The sequence below is a fragment of the Hyposmocoma kahamanoa genome, unplaced genomic scaffold, assembly GCF_003589595.1.
Source record: "Hyposmocoma kahamanoa isolate Upper Pololo Valley unplaced genomic scaffold, ASM358959v1 102, whole genome shotgun sequence".
Lineage (NCBI taxonomy): Eukaryota > Metazoa > Arthropoda > Insecta > Lepidoptera > Cosmopterigidae > Hyposmocoma > Hyposmocoma kahamanoa.
The window spans coordinates 13,013,351-13,030,792 of record NW_020653337.1 but is presented as its reverse complement, the minus strand read 5'-3'; the positions used below and the strand labels follow the sequence as shown (position 1 = coordinate 13,030,792).

General features: G+C 33.5%; 2 protein-coding genes across 4 annotated transcripts; one reads left to right on the top strand and one right to left on the bottom strand.

Annotated features, from left to right (window-relative positions):
- The first annotated feature begins 5,339 nt into the window (after positions 1-5,339).
- Positions 5,340-9,933, top strand: LOC113235603 (F-box/SPRY domain-containing protein 1). 2 transcript variants are annotated; one of them, XM_026471381.1, is made up of 5 exons: positions 5,340-5,799; positions 5,929-6,202; positions 6,393-6,483; positions 8,432-8,440; positions 9,427-9,933. In XM_026471381.1, the coding sequence occupies exons 1-5, from the start codon at positions 5,450-5,452 to the stop codon at positions 9,504-9,506; spliced, it is 804 nt and encodes a 267-aa protein (XP_026327166.1). In that variant the 5' UTR covers positions 5,340-5,449; the 3' UTR covers positions 9,507-9,933. The 2 variants fall into 2 exon arrangements, with proteins under 2 accessions (XP_026327166.1, XP_026327159.1); XM_026471374.1 differs by lacking the exon at positions 9,427-9,933 and having other exon boundaries at positions 8,432-9,066.
- A 3,909-nt stretch (positions 9,934-13,842) lies between these two features.
- LOC113235332 (transmembrane protein 164) lies at positions 13,843-16,979 on the bottom strand. Of its 2 annotated transcripts, XM_026471014.1 has the most exons (7): positions 16,735-16,979; positions 16,285-16,467; positions 16,100-16,216; positions 15,943-16,021; positions 15,743-15,843; positions 15,435-15,549; positions 13,843-14,699 (listed from the first exon to the last, which is right to left on the bottom strand). In XM_026471014.1, the coding sequence occupies exons 1-7, from the start codon at positions 16,867-16,869 to the stop codon at positions 14,659-14,661; spliced, it is 771 nt and encodes a 256-aa protein (XP_026326799.1). In that variant the 5' UTR covers positions 16,870-16,979; the 3' UTR covers positions 13,843-14,658. The 2 variants fall into 2 exon arrangements, with proteins under 2 accessions (XP_026326799.1, XP_026326795.1); XM_026471010.1 differs by lacking the exon at positions 13,843-14,699 and having other exon boundaries at positions 14,713-15,549; positions 16,735-16,971.
- Between the last annotated feature and the right edge of the window lie 463 nt (positions 16,980-17,442).

Here is a 17,442-nt window from a genome sequence, read left to right as displayed (position 1 = left end):
CGTCATTGTAATAAAAAACGTAGGAAAAGAGATGGCAAACCAGTCCCTTTACACTATTGTTAATGTTCTGAATCTGAAGAAGAATGTTCCAAGAAATTTAAATTGCCCATTGTTGCTGATGCCAATGCTAGCATTGTTGGTGCTAATAATAGTACTAACAATGTTGTAACAAATGTTGGTGATTCTGTTTCAAATTCAAGGCCGCAGGGTGGTAGGAAGTATGAAGTGACAGATTTAGCCCCATACGTAGTACATGTCCAGAAAGAACAAAGTACAACTGATGATCGTGTTACGCTCCATCCTGTGCAGTTTGGAAACTTTTAAAAAAATAACTCTGTTAAAAACATTGTAAACGGAAGTTTGAAAAGAATAAGGTCGCAACAGGCTTAGTTTGGCTTTCTCTAGTGTTGCTGATGCGAATAACTTTGTTGATGACCCCAGTCTTGCCAGTCACAAATTTAAAGCTTTTATTCCTACTTTCGATGTGACTCGTATGGGAGTAGTGCGTGGTGTCCCTGCCGATTGGACAGATGATGAAGTTCTTGAAAATGTTTCAGTGCCTATTGGGTGCGGTAAAATTATTAAAGTTAGACGTATCAAGCGGAAAACTATTGCAAGTGGGACTGCGATATTTAATAACTCGGAAACTGTAATTTTCACCTTTAATGGACACGTTTTACCAAAGCGCATTTATATGTGCTATACTGCTTTATCTGTTGAACTGTATATATATCCTACAATACAATGTTATCGTTGTTGCCGTTATGGTCATACCAAAATGCAGTGTAGATCCAAACCCCGTTGCCTAAAATGTGGTGAAGACCATACTGCTGAAACCTGCTCAGTACATGTAGATTATGCTTCTTGTTGCCTATGTTCTGGATTCCATTTTGCAATAGCAAATCCTGTCCTGAATTTGCCCGTCAAAAAGAAATTAAAGTGTCCATGGCCCAAAGTAGTATATCATATTCCGAAGCATCAAAAGATCACCCTCCAATTTCAAGATCTTTTGCTGATGCAGTTCGCTCCTCTCAACAAAAATCTAATGATAGTAGGCTGAACAATAACTACACAGTTTCAGCAGAGGCTCATTCAACTAATAAATCTTATAAAAAAACAGTGTTTGTTCAACCACGGTCCCCTCCTAAAGTAGCGGGTGGGTATGATCGTGCTGCACATGATTCATTTGCAAAGGATTACAACATACCTTTAGCTTTCCCTAATGGTTCAGCACTTAAAGCCTCTTCTGATACTAGTTCACAGACATCTATCTCGGACATTATTATAGCCATTGTAAATTTCTTGACTAAATCAAATATGATTCAGACTAAATTTGAACCGTCCTACGTTGCCAATGTTATTGAAAATTCTGTTTTAATTCGTCCTGAATATGGACCCAGTAATTCTACAGTGGGACTGTAGAAGTGCCTCCAGTAAAAAATCTGACATTTTTTATTTAATAAATGCATTTCATCCCTTTATGCTTTGTCTTTCAGAAACATGGTTGAAACCTGGCTATCCTTTCAAAGTAACTGGTTATTCCACCCTTAGAAAAGACAGATCTGATGGGTATGGCGGTGTCGCCATAATCATTAAAAATTCTTTATCTTACCAACTCTTACAATTACCCACTTTAAGTGATGGCATAGATGCTATAGCAATAATTGTGAATGGTATATGTTTCGTATCTATTTACATTCCACATCCTTCAACAGCTTTATTTAATGAAGTCAACAATTTATTTTCAGTTTTACCAAAACCTTTTTTAGCATTAGGCGATTTTAGTCATCATCAATCATGGGGAAGCTCTTCATGTAATAGTTTTGGAGACTTAATGTTAGATATACTTGACTCTCAAAATCTCTGTATTTTGAATAATGGCGCTCCTACGCGTCTCACAGGTCCAGGTGAAGGATTAAGTGCGCCTGATCTCTATGTTTCCACGCCTGATTTAGCATCCTCGCTCTCATGGCATTTGCATACTTCTTCCTGTGGTAGTGACCACATTCCTATTATAATTTCATTTCCTTTTATTCGCCATATGCCTACACAAAAACCCAGTCCCCGCATAAAGTATAGATTTCCTCATGACTGGACTGTATTTTCTCAGCGGGTTGAAAATAGAACTTCTTCACTTCCATCTGTTTCTACTCATGATGAATCTCATTGTTCAGATTCTCTTGTTAAAATGCTTCTTGAAGTTGCAGATGAATTGTTTCCCATTAAAAAAGGTTATCCAGATAGACTTCCATTGCCTCCTTGGTGGGATTGTGAATGCACTGAGGCTATCAAGAGAAGGAAGGAAGCTGAAAGAATTTATGGTCAGTGCATGACTTCTGAAAATTTTGAAATTTATTCACAAGTTGCACGTAACACCCGTAAGCTTTAAAAAAAAAAAGAAATTTGATGGATAGAAGAAGTTCTGTGAATCTATATCTCCTGACGTTAGTCCCGTCTTTGTCTGGGAAAAAATTAGAAGGTTTCGAAGAGCATTTAATTCTTCATCAACTCCCAATTTTCCATCTGAATTAGCAAATAAATTTTTGGATAAGTTGGCTCCAGCTTCAGCTCCTAATTTAATGACTTGCTCTGTTCCTTCTTTTTCCTCCGGAGACCACCCTGTCCTTAATTCTCCCTTTTCTTTAAACGAATTGAAAGGTGTGCTTTCTCTCGTTAAGGATTCATCTCCAGGTGAAGACGGCATCCCATACTCATTTTTCATAAATTGTAGCGACAGGACCCTTAAATACTTTTTGGATATAGTAAACTCAGTTATGTTGTCAGGTAACATCCCTAAATCATGGAAATATCAATCTATAATACCAATCTTAAAACCTGGCAAGTTAGCGTCGGATGCTTCCTCTTTTCGTCCTATAGCTCTTTCATCCGTACTTTTAAAGTTAGCTGAACACTTGGTTGAAAACCGTTTGGAATGGTTTGTTGAAAGCAATGGTTTGTTGGCGTCAAGCCAATTTGGATTTAGAAAAGGTAAAAGCACATTTGATAATATTAGTATATTTGTGATGGATATCCGTTTGGCTTTTACAAATAATGAATCTGTTTTATCGGCTTTTTTGGATATCAGTGCAGCATATGATAATGTCTTAATTTCTCTGCTTCAAAAGAAATTATATGATTTACGAATTCCCGTAATGTTATCTTCTTTTATCATAAATATGTTGTCTGAAAGATATATCAATTTACATCTTCAGGATGGCGCTAAGTTAACTCGTTATGTATGGAAGGGTCTTCCCCAAGGCTCTGTTCTTAGCCCTATTCTTTATAATATATATACATATGACTTTAGAGTCCTCACTTAATAATTCTGTTAAAATTCTTCAATACGCTGACGATCTTTTGCTGTACAATGTAAACGGTTGTGTTCAAAAAGCATCTTACTCAATGACACAGTCTCTTCAACATTTGAAACGTTGGCTAGATACAAATGGCCTTGAACTTTCCATTCCCAAAAGCACTGTTGTCTTATTTTCTAGAAAACGTAATCCACCAATACCTAATGTGGTTTATAATAATATTCCTCTTTCCTTTGTACCTCAAACTAAATTTTTGGGGGTTATTTTAGATTCCAAGCTTACTGGTATTCCACACTCAGATTACATCGTAGCTAAATGTGAAAAAAACCTGAATATTATCAAATGTTTAACGGGTGTTTGGTGGGGAGCACATTCTTTTTGTTTGAAATTATTATATAATTCACTTATTAGGAGTCTTTTTCATTATGCATCTTTTATTCTTGACCCATGTTACTCATCGGCATTTAAAAAAATTGATAGAGTGCAATCTAAAGCTTTAAGAATTACTCTGGGAGCAATGAAGTCGAGTCCCATCAATGCGTCGCAAGTCGAGTGTGTGGAACCTCCTCTTCAACTGCTCCGTTGCGTGCAATTTACAAAACATCCTCTTTTGTTACGACTTCGACGCCTCTCAACTGACGCATCAACATCTCCTTATTGGACTCATAAGTCTCTTCCTTGTCTGGTTATTAGTTTCCGTAAGTGTTTGTCTTTGCAAACTCCAATTCATAACTCCCTTTGTTTGCCTCTTTTCTCTACTAAATACGAGGCTTTAGTTTTATCTCTGGACATCCGTTTGTCTTTAGGTATCAATAAGAATTCTATTGAAAACTCCCATACTTTCAATTTCATTAGAGACAGGGACTTCCAATCGTGCCACTGCATTTTTAGTGATGCTTCTAAGCATGGCAGCGACAGTGTTGTTGGCGTTGGTGTGTATCATCAACAATATAACATTGTTCAAAAAATTAAATTGCCTCCAGAAACTTCTGTTTTTACTGGAGAGTGTTTCGGTTTATACAAGTCAGTCGAGTACGTTCTCTTAGCTAAGCTAAAAAATACTATAATTTTTTCCGACTCTATGAGTGCTCTTCAGGCACTGTCTAGATTTCCTTTTAAAACGCGAATGCTTTGCCCAATTATACTCGAAATTAGAAATTTGTTGTTAGCTTGCTCTTCGAAAGGCTTGTCTGTAGTTTTCTCCTGGATACCGAGTCATTCTGGTATTCATGGAAATGATCGTGCTGATCAGCTCGCAAATGATGCTGCTGTTGACGGGGACACGGCGTACTATAAAAATTATAATCACGATTTGGCAACCCTTCCTATACATTTCCTTAGACATGATTGGGGTGTGATGTGGTCTGAAAGCAGTAAATTAAAAGGTAAATCTTATGCTTACATTCAACCTTCTATTCCTGTAAAACCATGGTTTTCATCACTTAAATTTAATAGATTGACTACATCTGTTTTGATTCGTATGCGGTTGGGTCATGTTTGTACTCCTGCACACCTTGCGAAATTGAACATCGTTAATAGTGATTTATGCGAATGTGGCCAAGTTGGAGATTTGGACCACATATTTTCAAACTGCCCTAAATATGATTATTCCTTTCTCTTCCAAAACCTTATCCAATCAGGTATACCTCTTCCTACGTCCATTTCGGTACTGTTATCATGTAATGATTCACATATTTATAAGTATTTATGTAACTTTATTGTAGAAAACAATATAAAAATTTAGACAGTTCTTATATCATTAATATAATATTATTATTATTATTTATTGTCTGTTCTACAAATTTCCTAACATGGAATTCCTCTCCCGATCCGTTTTTTTTCTAAATCCGTTTCCAAAATTCCTTAACATACGAAAAGGTTTCCCTGTTTTTAAATGAAGTTAATTTATCTTGTCATTGGCTTCAACTCTGACCGCGAAAGGCCAAAAAAGAAAAAGAAAAAAAAAAAAAAACAAAATGTCAACGTCAATAATTTAGCTTTGCATCATGTTTGTATGCTAATTGTCAAGTCAGATGCTTGTACTCAAACTCGAAATTTAGCCAATGTTTTTCACTTTTTTACTCCACAGATTGTTAGTCTTCTATTTTATAATTTGTTAAAAATAAATATTCCAAATGTTGATCATGGAGAATATTAAATTTAATGAGTTTGATATTGATGAATACGCGATTGCGGAACTTGTACCGGATCATATTTTAGAGAGCATTTTCTCATACTTGAACTTGCGAGAACTCAGAAACTGCTCTCTTGTGTGTAAAAGTTGGTATAGAATATTGAGTGATGAAAACAATGATGTTTGGAGATTTCATTGTATGAAACGCTTGGCGGAAGAAGTACTTAAATCAGATTTATTGTCGACACTTGCTACGTACAAAGCTAAGCTAAGAGCGTTTCTCCACGCGTGGAATCCTTACGACTGTTCGAGAAATATTTACGTAAAACCAAATGGATTTACGTTGCATAGGTAAGTGCAATGTTGTTATTTATTGTAGAATGAATGACAATAAAGTAGTGCAATGCATGTATCTGTTACTTATTGTGTTCGCGCTGTTGTAGTGGTAATTAAAATATTTTATGTAATTTTGTTTTATAGAAACCCTGTGGCACAAAGTACTGATGCCTGTAGAGGGAAAATTGGGTTTCACCAAGGGCGACATGCTTGGGAAGTAATATGGGAAGGTCCTTTAGGAACGGTCGCTGTTGTTGGAATATCCACCAAGGAGGCTCAATTGCAGTGCCAAGGTTATGTAGGGCTCTTGGGCTCAGATGATCAGAGTTGGGGCTGGAATCTGGTAGACAATCACTTATTACATAATGGCGACACACAAGGACATTACCCACTCCTCAATAATTGCCCTAAATATCAGGTAAGTGAACATTACCAGTTTCTATAATCAGTTGAAACATTGTGAAAGACAGCCTTGACCGTGGGACCTCTAAACGGCCCAAAACATTGGTTTGTTTGAGAAAACAAATATATGCTGTTTGGATCTGAAAAACTTAAGAATTCCGTACATTTGGAAGAATTGGTAACAAATAAATTTAACTTTTTTTTAGGTAGGAGAACGCATCAGAGTTATATTGGATTGTGAAGATAACACATTATCATTTGAAAGAAATTATGAATTCTTAGGAGTTGCATTCCGAGGCAAGTACCATTATGATCAGTTTAAATATCATGTTAGGTATTAAATTTTTTTTTATGTACAAATCTGCCAATGACTTATAAAATCCATAATTAAATAGGTTTTCTTCTTGGCGAAGGAAGGGAGTTGCTCTTGCCAGCATCATGCCCTGGATTTTACTAGTGTACATTCATTGACAATTAACAAATTGTTAGCCATAATTATAAACAGCAATTTGTACATCAAAGAAGTTCAACTTTTTGAGCTAGACCTTGAAGAACAAATTTGTAATATCATTAGTCATTCCAGCAAAAATGACATTTCGGTTCAAGAAAGTTAATTACACAATTTGGTTTTAATTGTATGACCAAAATATGCCCAATAAATCAAATCATTAGAAATAAATGAGATTTTTCGGATATTGTACAATTATTGTATTTTTTCTCTTCATTAATGCAGTCATAGTGCTGTTGTCTACAGTGAAGCATGTTTTCCTATAATGTTAGCAACAATTTTCGCGGTTATTTGTGCGTCTTTCTAAAAAGTTATTACTGTTGAAGAAAATACAATTTACGGATTTTAAAACAGTGATAAGTGATTGCATGGAAATATATATGGTGAGGAGTTATTAAAGTTTCAATAGATACTAATTTCAAGTCCCGCAGTCACAATGAAACGTATATATTTTTATTTTAACCAATTAATATGCAATCTATTGGCATTTGCTTTTGTAAAGTGTAAAACTAACAATTATGCTAAGGGTCATTATTTTGACTTGGTTGGGTATTCTACACGTAAATAGGAATGTAAATATTAAGATTTGAAAGTGTGTCCCACCCGTCACAGCGATGAGTGGGTCAAACTTCTAAACGTTTTTACTTTGACTAAATGTTTGTATTTTCATGAATTTGAGTTTTTTTTATGTTTACTAGGTGTAACAGTTGCTTTAATTTCAGAGTTAAACATTTCATGTGTTAAATTGTGACGATTAGGACACCATTTTGTGACAGCTGGGACAAGTTACATTTGAATACATAGAATTTTAAAAAATACGCTGTTTATATGTAGATCCATTATTTGTAAGCAAATATTTTATAATTTTTCTCATTATTAAGACATTTTAACACATAAAAAAATTTAATATTAAACAGTGTAATTTTATTAATTCTGTGTATTCAATTGTAACTGGTCCCACATGTCTCAAAATTGTGTCCCACGTGTCACAACTTACCATATTAATTTCCCTAAAATTTATCAAAGTTATTAATGAAGTGTATATATATATATAATAGAACTTTAACATTCAAGTGAAAAACTTGCTGAACAAAATATTCATCCATCAACTCAAACAGGCGCGTGTCGTGAGTGTCCTACCCGTCACTCTTAGAAAATTAAAAGTTTTGAGTATAACAATGTCATAAATTTATATAAATAAATAGTCGCGGTTGAGTTGCATATCTGGCTTCATGATATTTTAATTTTAAGTCTAATTAACCAATGGTTACAGAGAAATTACTTAAAAGTTCAAGAAAAAAGGTGTCAAAATGTCCCACCTGTCACTTTGGAATGGCCCAATAATTAAATATATTATTTTAATAAATTTATATAACTCACAAGTTTGTTTGTTTTTTTTTTTGTTTGTTTTGAATGTAATACAACTTACATTATGACATTTTATTCTAAGCCTCGTTTGCAGTTGCCATGATTTCTTCAACGTTTAAATAAACGGTGATAGGTTTCATGGTAAAAAATTTTAACGCCCTAAACTAGAAAGTATATACAAAAACTTGGTAAGAATGTAGGTATGTACTGGCCAGATATCGATCATCTTAAATGAAAGCAATATCCAAATTAAAAATCGTGTTATAAAGAAACTTCTTAGCCAGATTAGATAATAACTAAATTCATGTGTTTTTATGTCCACATGTCTTTAGTTAGTGGTTGTTTATAATGAAATATATTTTTTTCCAGGTCTTCCAGGTAAGAAATTATATCCTACAGTATCAGCAGTATATGGAAACACTGAGGTGTCAATGGTGTACTTGGGACCTCCTATAGATGGCTGATAGTAAATAAACTAGAAAATATTTTTTCTAGTCAAATTCTAACAAATTGTGATATGCAGTATATAATTTAAACAAACTCCCAAGATTCTTTTAGGTTTAAGAAAGGACAAAACAATATCTACTGTGCAATCAAAAGTAGTATGTGCTTGCAATATAATTCCAATAAGATAGATGCCTTTTTAATAAAGCATATGAAAATACAGATTATTATATAACATGTATACTTTTTTATAACATTTATATGAAGTGACTCAAGAAGTAACATATAAGAAAGGAATTTAAACTCCTCACATCTAGACCTACACGAATGACACCATTTACGTTTTTTTTTGTTGTAGGTAATTTTCGAGAAAATAAATAAATATAGGGTTATTTTTAAAATACTAACCTCGCCACAAGTTTTGTTCAATGACTTTAATTATTCATCAGACTTTACTTTCACACAAAAAAAAATAGATCGCTCTAAACGGCAATAACTCTGTGCAGCACGGGGGTAGTCTGTGCAGTCGTCGCGGAGGACGCTTGCATGTTTGAACTTATTCTACCTCAGATCTAAAAAGTGTCAGATAGTACAACAAAAACGTAGTTTATTTTTGATACATTTATTACGTTTTGTTAAAAGTCAATTAACAAAAGTTGTTGTTTATAATATTAATAATACAGTCCTGCGAGTTTGTTAGTATTTTACAAATGGCCTTGTATAAGCGTGTGTACAGAGACTACATTTTTCCTTTGACGTTACTTTTGGGGCTCGTTTAAACTTTGCCTCATGAGCTGTCCATTATAACGTATATAACAGACGATCTGTTAGTTAATTGTGCCTTGTACCATATTGCTATAGCATTGTGTAATAAAATACAAATTGACAAACTAAAATACCCTATATGTTTTGATTTCAAGAATTGAAAGATACTAGCGGCGACGAATGCCGACGAAGAATTTCGACGGCTCGGTCACTGAATCCGTACGTCAATTGGTAAAGAGCAATGCTACACCTTACATGCACCGTCATGGACGTAGATTCAAGTCCCACGGGATCGAAGGAAAAAAATTTCTATGTGTTCGATCTTTGTAAATCGTAACAGATATTAAAAACTTTAATATTTAAGCATACTTTCAACACACTAACATCAAATTAGTGATTGATTTTGGTCACCTGCACGAACACCAAACATTGTAAAATATCACTTGCCTTTAAAAAAAATTACTCTATATTATTATTACTGTAACTAAACCCATGTTATTATAATACGAAATTATAAATGGATAACAAACTACAAATCACTTTTTTTCTCGCTATAACGCTCTTAACATTTTCAGCAAATTTTATTCAATTTGATAGTCTTTTACTGAACATGTTGATAACTTTATCTCGTTTAGTAACTTACTACAAAAAAAAATCTACTCTTCACTGCTATGTATTATTAACGCGTATTTTTTTCAAACTTGGCATAAATTTAAGCAACATTAGACTTAGCACTTTTTACTGCGATAACCAGACACTGTAAAAAGACGTAGGTACCTACAATTAAATAAAAAATAAAATATACAAATATACATTTATTATTTATTTATTTATTGCCATTTGCAATCCTCTATTTATAACATCGGTATTTTATACTTATTATTACCTTGTTACAGAGAAACATTAGACGAGTATATAATTTTTAGACTTAGTGTAGCAAGAGAGATCATTTGTTATCAATAATATTTATACATAATCACACTCAATAGGAAATTTAATAATTTACTAGCGTTTCTTGCTGTCACCTTACGAAGCGGGACGGCAGTCAGCAATTACGGCTAATTATGAGCCTTTTCGCAATTTCAACAAAGATTCGAGAACAGATTTCCATAAAATTATTTAAAAATTAAAAAGGTTTACTCACTATTAGGTTGTATTTACACACCAACGCGCGCCTTTGTCGCGACCATGATCAGTAGAAAATTGAAATCATTGACTCCAATCGATTTTAGTTTCGACTATTTTTAACTCTTGAGCTTACTTCCTATTGTGTTCCTATAACTTTAGATTGTACTAAATCATAAAAACCAATAAATAACTATAAATAAATTATTTTAATGTTTTACCTTGAGTTATATCAATATATTTAAGAGTCCTTGATGATTAAAAAAAATACCTTGCTAACTTATTAATAGATTCAGGCGTTACTTTGCGGAAGTCCATGTTAATAAAAATGGAAGTAATTTAATTAGCTAACTACTCCACGCGAACCCAGTGGAGGTTAAACCGTGCAAAATAGCTAGCTACCGCTTGTATTGAATATTTTTGCCACCCTCCCTCCGCATAAAATTAATAACACAAGTGAAACTATGGTCACAGAGCTCATTCTTCGGCCAGGCGTCGAACAATAAACAACCTCTGAGGATACCTCGTAAAGGCCAAACACGTGTTGGGTCATGAAAAAATCATTGTCCATTTTTTCCTGTGCATACGATTCAGTAATACAACACACATTAGTGAAATAAAAGAAAAAAAATCCCATTTTATTTGCTGTTAATATTTCCCAATAACTTCTAACGTGTCCTCAATGTAGTAAATAAAAATCGGTACCTCGAAGAAGCACAATTTTAACGGTATAGTAACGCATTTTCGACCACGGCCAGTTTACGTTATCAATTTACGCGAATGGAGGAGCCCGATTTTTTCCCGATGGGATTGAATGCCCGTAGAAATAGAGGATGAAATGAGACGTGTGATAAATTTTAACGAGTGAGTACGAAGGCCGGTGGATAGGTCGCGGCGGACCAGGGGGTCTACTCTCGATCTCCGTCCGAAACAATTACTGCCAAATAAACAATACTTGACCAAATGAAAAGACGCGTGATGCGAATGAAGCTTCAATGCGAATGAAGCTTCAATGCGAATGAAGCTTCATACTTGATACTCGTCTTTTAATTTTGTCGAATATTACTTATTTGACAGTAATTGTTTCAGACGGAGATCGAGAGTAGACCCCCAGTACATTGGCCGTCAAGGTCACCCGACCGCACTCCATGTGATTTTTTTTTGTGGGGTTTAGTTTAAAGGCCCTGTGTATTGTGTATGTCAATGAGCTCAAAGCCGTGACGAATAAAATCAAATATTGGTGCATTTTACTCTTTACAAAATGACCGTGCACTGCAGTAAATTTTCATTACGAAGGTACTTTAAATTTACAAATAAATTAAGGTAAAAATCTAAGTAGAAAATCGAATCCGGGACCTCCTTCTCCAGTGCCCGCTAACTGTTCGGCCACCCAAGTCAATAAATTCGTTATTACTCCGCCCACGTGTTGTTGTGGGTGTCAATATTATTCACAATTTTTCGGAAAACTGAGATGTCCATTACTTATTTATTTGTTTTAGGTATTTAAAAAAAAGCCGGATATGCATTTTTTATTTATAATTTATTATACAGTGTGCTCCTTAATAATTGCCCGTGGTTTTTTTTTATCATTTTAGAGGTGGTATCTGTGACTGTAGTAGCTTGGGTTATTTACTTTATAAATTTTATGGGGAAAAATTTTAGGTGGGAAAATTAATTGCATGAAATATTCAACACAAGCGTATTTTGAGCGATTTAACCTCCACTGGTTTCGCGAAGTAACAAATTAATTTACTTCCATTTTTTATTACCATACTAACTGCTAAATACTTCCAAAAATGGGCTCTGGCAAATATTTGAAAGTAATGGTATTACATTTTGAATTGCGACGGATGGTGTTCGGTTATTTTACATAACTTCCCATATGTCGTAACGTATTAAGTAACTAATAACTAAGTGACTTTACATATTGAAAGGCCTCTAAATCGATGTTAAATATACATAAGTGTATTCTTAAGAAAACTCAATGAACTTCATATCGTATCGTTTAATTAAGCTTTTAAATGATTTATATGGACGTTAGAAAGATAAAAAGTCTGACATGCATTTGGAACATAATATGTAATATTAATAATTATCCTGTAATATTATTACAGGACAACGATTTAAAGTAATTATTTTAAGAAAAAAATATCATAACTCTAATTTTATTCGATAAATGGAAAAACTGAAATTTTATAGTTTTCCATATAACAAATATGATTTATTATGATTTTTTTAACGTCTCTAAATCGCTATCCTGTAATATTTTCCAAATGCACGTTTGACGTTGTCCCTTTCCAGTGTCGATATGTATATAACGCAATAAGGTACACAAGTCTGTTTTCGAAACGTGCCTTAGTTTGCCTATTCTTGTAGGTGAAAATTCACATTACTTCAGACTCCTCGCAAAATTTCAAGCTTAGGCTTTATTACGTTTAAATATTTTTTAATCCAACTATCTAGGTACTTAATTAAAACGAGTGTGGAGTTCTTTCTTAGGTTTGTCTTTCTTTTGGTGTACATCCCTGGATTATGCTTACTTTCCGTTTCTAATACAATAACACTACCTCCGCCCCGGACAATGAAAGTAAAGAATGGCTAGACAGACTGCAACAATCCAACAACCCAAATATTTACGAATCTGAAACGATAATCTTTAACGAGATGTGATCTGAATTTAAAGAAAATCTGTGTGTGAAATTTTCCGAATTTAAAATAAACCGTTTTATAATAAACGAATAATTAAGATTTAACAAGTATAGGCTTTATTTTAAGGTTATCAAATATACATTAGTATTTTTTCCCTTCCTTTTTTTCCTTTGAATTTATACATTTCTTCGATCTCTTTCTTTGTTAAATATCCGTAACATTTTAATACTGAACGTATGTTACAACGGGCGGTCCTTTAAAAGTAAATAATACGCTGTGATTACTTAAACACTTACATAAAATTATAAAATAAAGACAATACTTAATGGCATAGGAAGTTGCGTGCAAACTAGTTTCTAATTTTCTTACTTATAATGTAATCTAAATTCATGAATTTTACGTGAATCTACCAGGTACATAGCTTTGGTTTACATGTTGAATTCGAAAAAATCTTAAAGTATTTAGATATTCAAGTATGTTTTCTAAACATATCTCCGCCTTCTTTAAGTATTTTCTAATGATTTTCAACCATTCGGTTATACTATCAATAAATAGCAGTTTTAATGGTATCGTTGTTACTGTAAATTAATAATAATCTTAACTTAAACATGAGTTAGCTATAATATAATAATACGCCAAACTAATTTGCACTCTACCGAGTAGTAGGCAACTGTTTAAATTACAATCCACGGCGTAGTTATGGAATGTGAGAGATATTATAGTAGGTTAATCCCTTGGTAATTTATCTCTAATACTTAATTGAATGTTAATTATTATATTTGCTCCGTAATTTTGTAGCCTGTGCATGATAGAAACGAACAATGTGTATGTATCATAAATTCATAGACTAGCATCTTAATTTTCTAACTCTACCTATCACATAGAACCGTTCGCATTTTAGAAAACATCACCGTTGATCAAATTAATTGACTACATACTTATATAATAGTATTAAATTAATAGTTATAAAGTTAAAACGTTTGGTTTTTTCAATCACATATTTAACTTTACATATTAGCCAAAAAAAAAAACAGGCAAAGGCTTCTCGTTTAAAGGCAACTTCTTTAAATTTAAAATCTAAGTTAGGAAACTACTCTTTGAATTTTTCAGGGAGTTTTTTCAAGTCAGAACTTGTAAATTTTGTTAAGTTACATCTTATGTACCTTTGTTCAGCATACAGCTCACGTAGCTGTCATATTTTATCTACGTAAAGCACTTTTTGAAACATCTGTACTTATAAGTACTATTATAAAATTTTCAAACAAAACCAATTTTAAACAACTCGATCTTGCCTAAACTGACAAAACTGGTAAATTAAAAATATGTTCAGGAAATTAAACTATTTTTCCGGACGTCGGTTTGTTTGAAAAAACAAATATACGCGATATAAATCCGGTAAAAAAATAGTTTCATTTCCTATGTGTAACAATCGCGAAAACCTAAGAACTTGTTAAAAATATGTTATTTAATAGAGTTTTCGACACAGTATCACTACATTATGTAGTTCCTTTTTTGGTTTTGGTCTTGCGACTTCGACTTCACTAGCATCTAATATTAACGTGGGCGGACTTGTGTTGATTTGGTTGCACAGAATTTATAATTTGAAAATATTTTTAAGACGTCAAATTAGGTTCATAAACATGCGCGACAGAATCTGCAACATGAGGTGTAACGTGTAATTAGATTTTTTAATTTAGAGCATGAAACCAGTTTAAGTTGACTTTGTATCCTCGCGACAGGCGGTAGCAGCAGATGCCGCAATGGGGCAGTGCGATGCACACTGCCTATATACAATGAATTGATTTTTAACCTCACGTTGCATCTGCCAAACAGTAAGGGCCACGGCTGTCGCGCGACTGCAGTGGTCAGCTTTTTTTTAAACGATCTCGACCACGTGTTGCAAAGCCACTCTGGCATATCGTGTGGCATATGTGGCACCGCACAAAGTCAACCTAAAAAATTATATTACTCAGAGTTGTCCCCGCTTATAGACATGTTTTCATATCCATATGATACAATACATATTCCATAAACGTAAGCATCCTAAACCTAACTGTATTATTGTTTTTAACTTATATGTTTACTAACCACCCAAATTAAATGGACGCGATCAAATTTAATATTGTTCTTTACTACTTCATCAGTTCAACATGAGAGTATAATGCCACCCTGAAAGGGTTTAAAGCCATAAAGAGTACATGTTGTTATTACTAGTCCACATGTTGAGTCTTTGTAGGCTGGTCACCAGTTCCTTGACACTCTGTTTTCTTGGTGCTCAATAATAAAAAATCACTAATTGGGTCTTGAAGTTGGTCTTTCATATTAGGCTTTACCTTGGTAGGTGGAAATTTTGTAAGACAAAATTCGGAAATAAGACAGAATAGCTTACAGAGCATTGGGCAAAGTATCGACTGATGCAATACTGCTGCAATGCGGTACCAAGGCCCGTCAAACGGATCCAGAATGGCAGGACACAGCATGTGATTGAGGTTCACTTGGGCAGGCTACAAATAAAACCAGTATTTAATTACCTTCTTGAGTACAATACAGCACATTTTTAGACAAATTCCAGCAGGTATGAATTGAGCAATCTTAAAACAATAAATAAGCCTCTACAAGTTAAGGCTTAACTTGCCTTTTGATACTTCTTTCAAAGATCCAAATAAAGCACTTAACAATGACAACATTTATACTTACAATTGCAATAAACTGTAGAACTGTGAAATGGTACAACATATTGAGACAATAGCTGAATATTGACCAATTAAAATCCCATAAAGGTTCCACATTGTATACACCTAAAAATTTATATATTAATTACATATACTTTCAGGTGCACATGAAAATAATATTAAAAATACATCTCTAATTAAGTCATTTCATTATTATTTACTTACCACCAATTCGAAGCAAATAGTAAGGTATCACAAACATCATTCCATGTTGTATCCAGTATAAAGCAGCTTCTGCGAAAATCTAAAATAAAAATTGGGAAACAATAATTTAATTTTTAGAATAAAAGAATTACTTATGAAGTATAGAAAATTTAGGTACCGTTCTAGAAGCTGTTTCAGGAAATAAAAATGCTAATAAGGGTCCATTTAATAGGTTTAAATGTATTCGAAATAGTACAGTCACCATCTTGCTAGGTGGTGCGGCCAGTAAGTAAATCTGAAAAAATACATACAAATAATATATTGTGAAAAACAACATAAAAAATCGTTAAATACTCTTCTTACCTGTATCAGCGTAGTGACATGACATGGATTCAACAAATATATCACTGTGCGGGAAGCGAATTTGAAACCTATCTCCATACCCCATAGCAAAGCCAGAAGAATAACTAGAAGTCTTTTACCGCCTCTGTCACTTCTTACATAATTTACATCTTCTGGTACATGCAACTTTGGGTAAGTTTTAATCTATAATTCAAATAAATAATTACTTATTAATAAAAAAAAAACAAACATAGCATTTTCAAAGTTTAATAAGGTACAATGTTAAAGTTCTTACTTTAACATTTGTTTTATATCACTAATGAAAGTTCCGTGAAGTACAGGAAGCCTACCAAAGGTAATTTATTTGTTCAAGTAGGTACTGTCCAGTTCATAGAAAGACTAATTAGATTAAAGTTCAATTGAATTCCGTTAATTTAAATAAATAATGCACATATGCTTTCTAAAACTTACTGCGGTGTAAAGGCAGATCGACGTGACAATAATTGTTTCAATTATTTGCCTTCTTGGTGTTAAAAAGTATGCGCATTCGGGCCCTACATTTCTGGGTACCGCTTTGTTTGCGCCGCTATATGCCCACTCAAACATTTTTGCAAATCTTAACTATTGATTGCTATAGCACATATTATTACATATGTACTACTTTTTCACATTAGAAAATCATCGATTTACTAGAATTTATTAATTATTTAACCAATCTACGAACTACTAAGCCTACAATCATTTTGACATTACAATGTCTTTTTTTTTGTATTAAGATTTATGGCCCGGTTACAAGGCCTTTAAGCCAAGGCCTATTTTAACCTTTCTGTTGCCACCCTGAAATTTGGCACCCCAAAAATTGCTAACAAAGTTTAAAATGGCGGGAAAATAACCTTATGCTATTTTTTGTTGCTAAAAGTATGGAAATCACTCTATTATATATCGAGTTCTTAGGTTTTCGCGGTAAAGCGTATGTAGCGTAAATTGGAATGCTCTTTGTAAAATTAAAAATAAGGTTTGTATAATAACTTTTTTTTTTTTATAAAATATAAGTGCACATTTGACCTCCATCTCACCTGATGGAAAGTGACGATGAGATCGACGATGGAGCATGCACACCTAAATAATGCCTATTCAATCTCGCCTTGAAAAGGCCCAAGTTATAACATTCAGGGAACA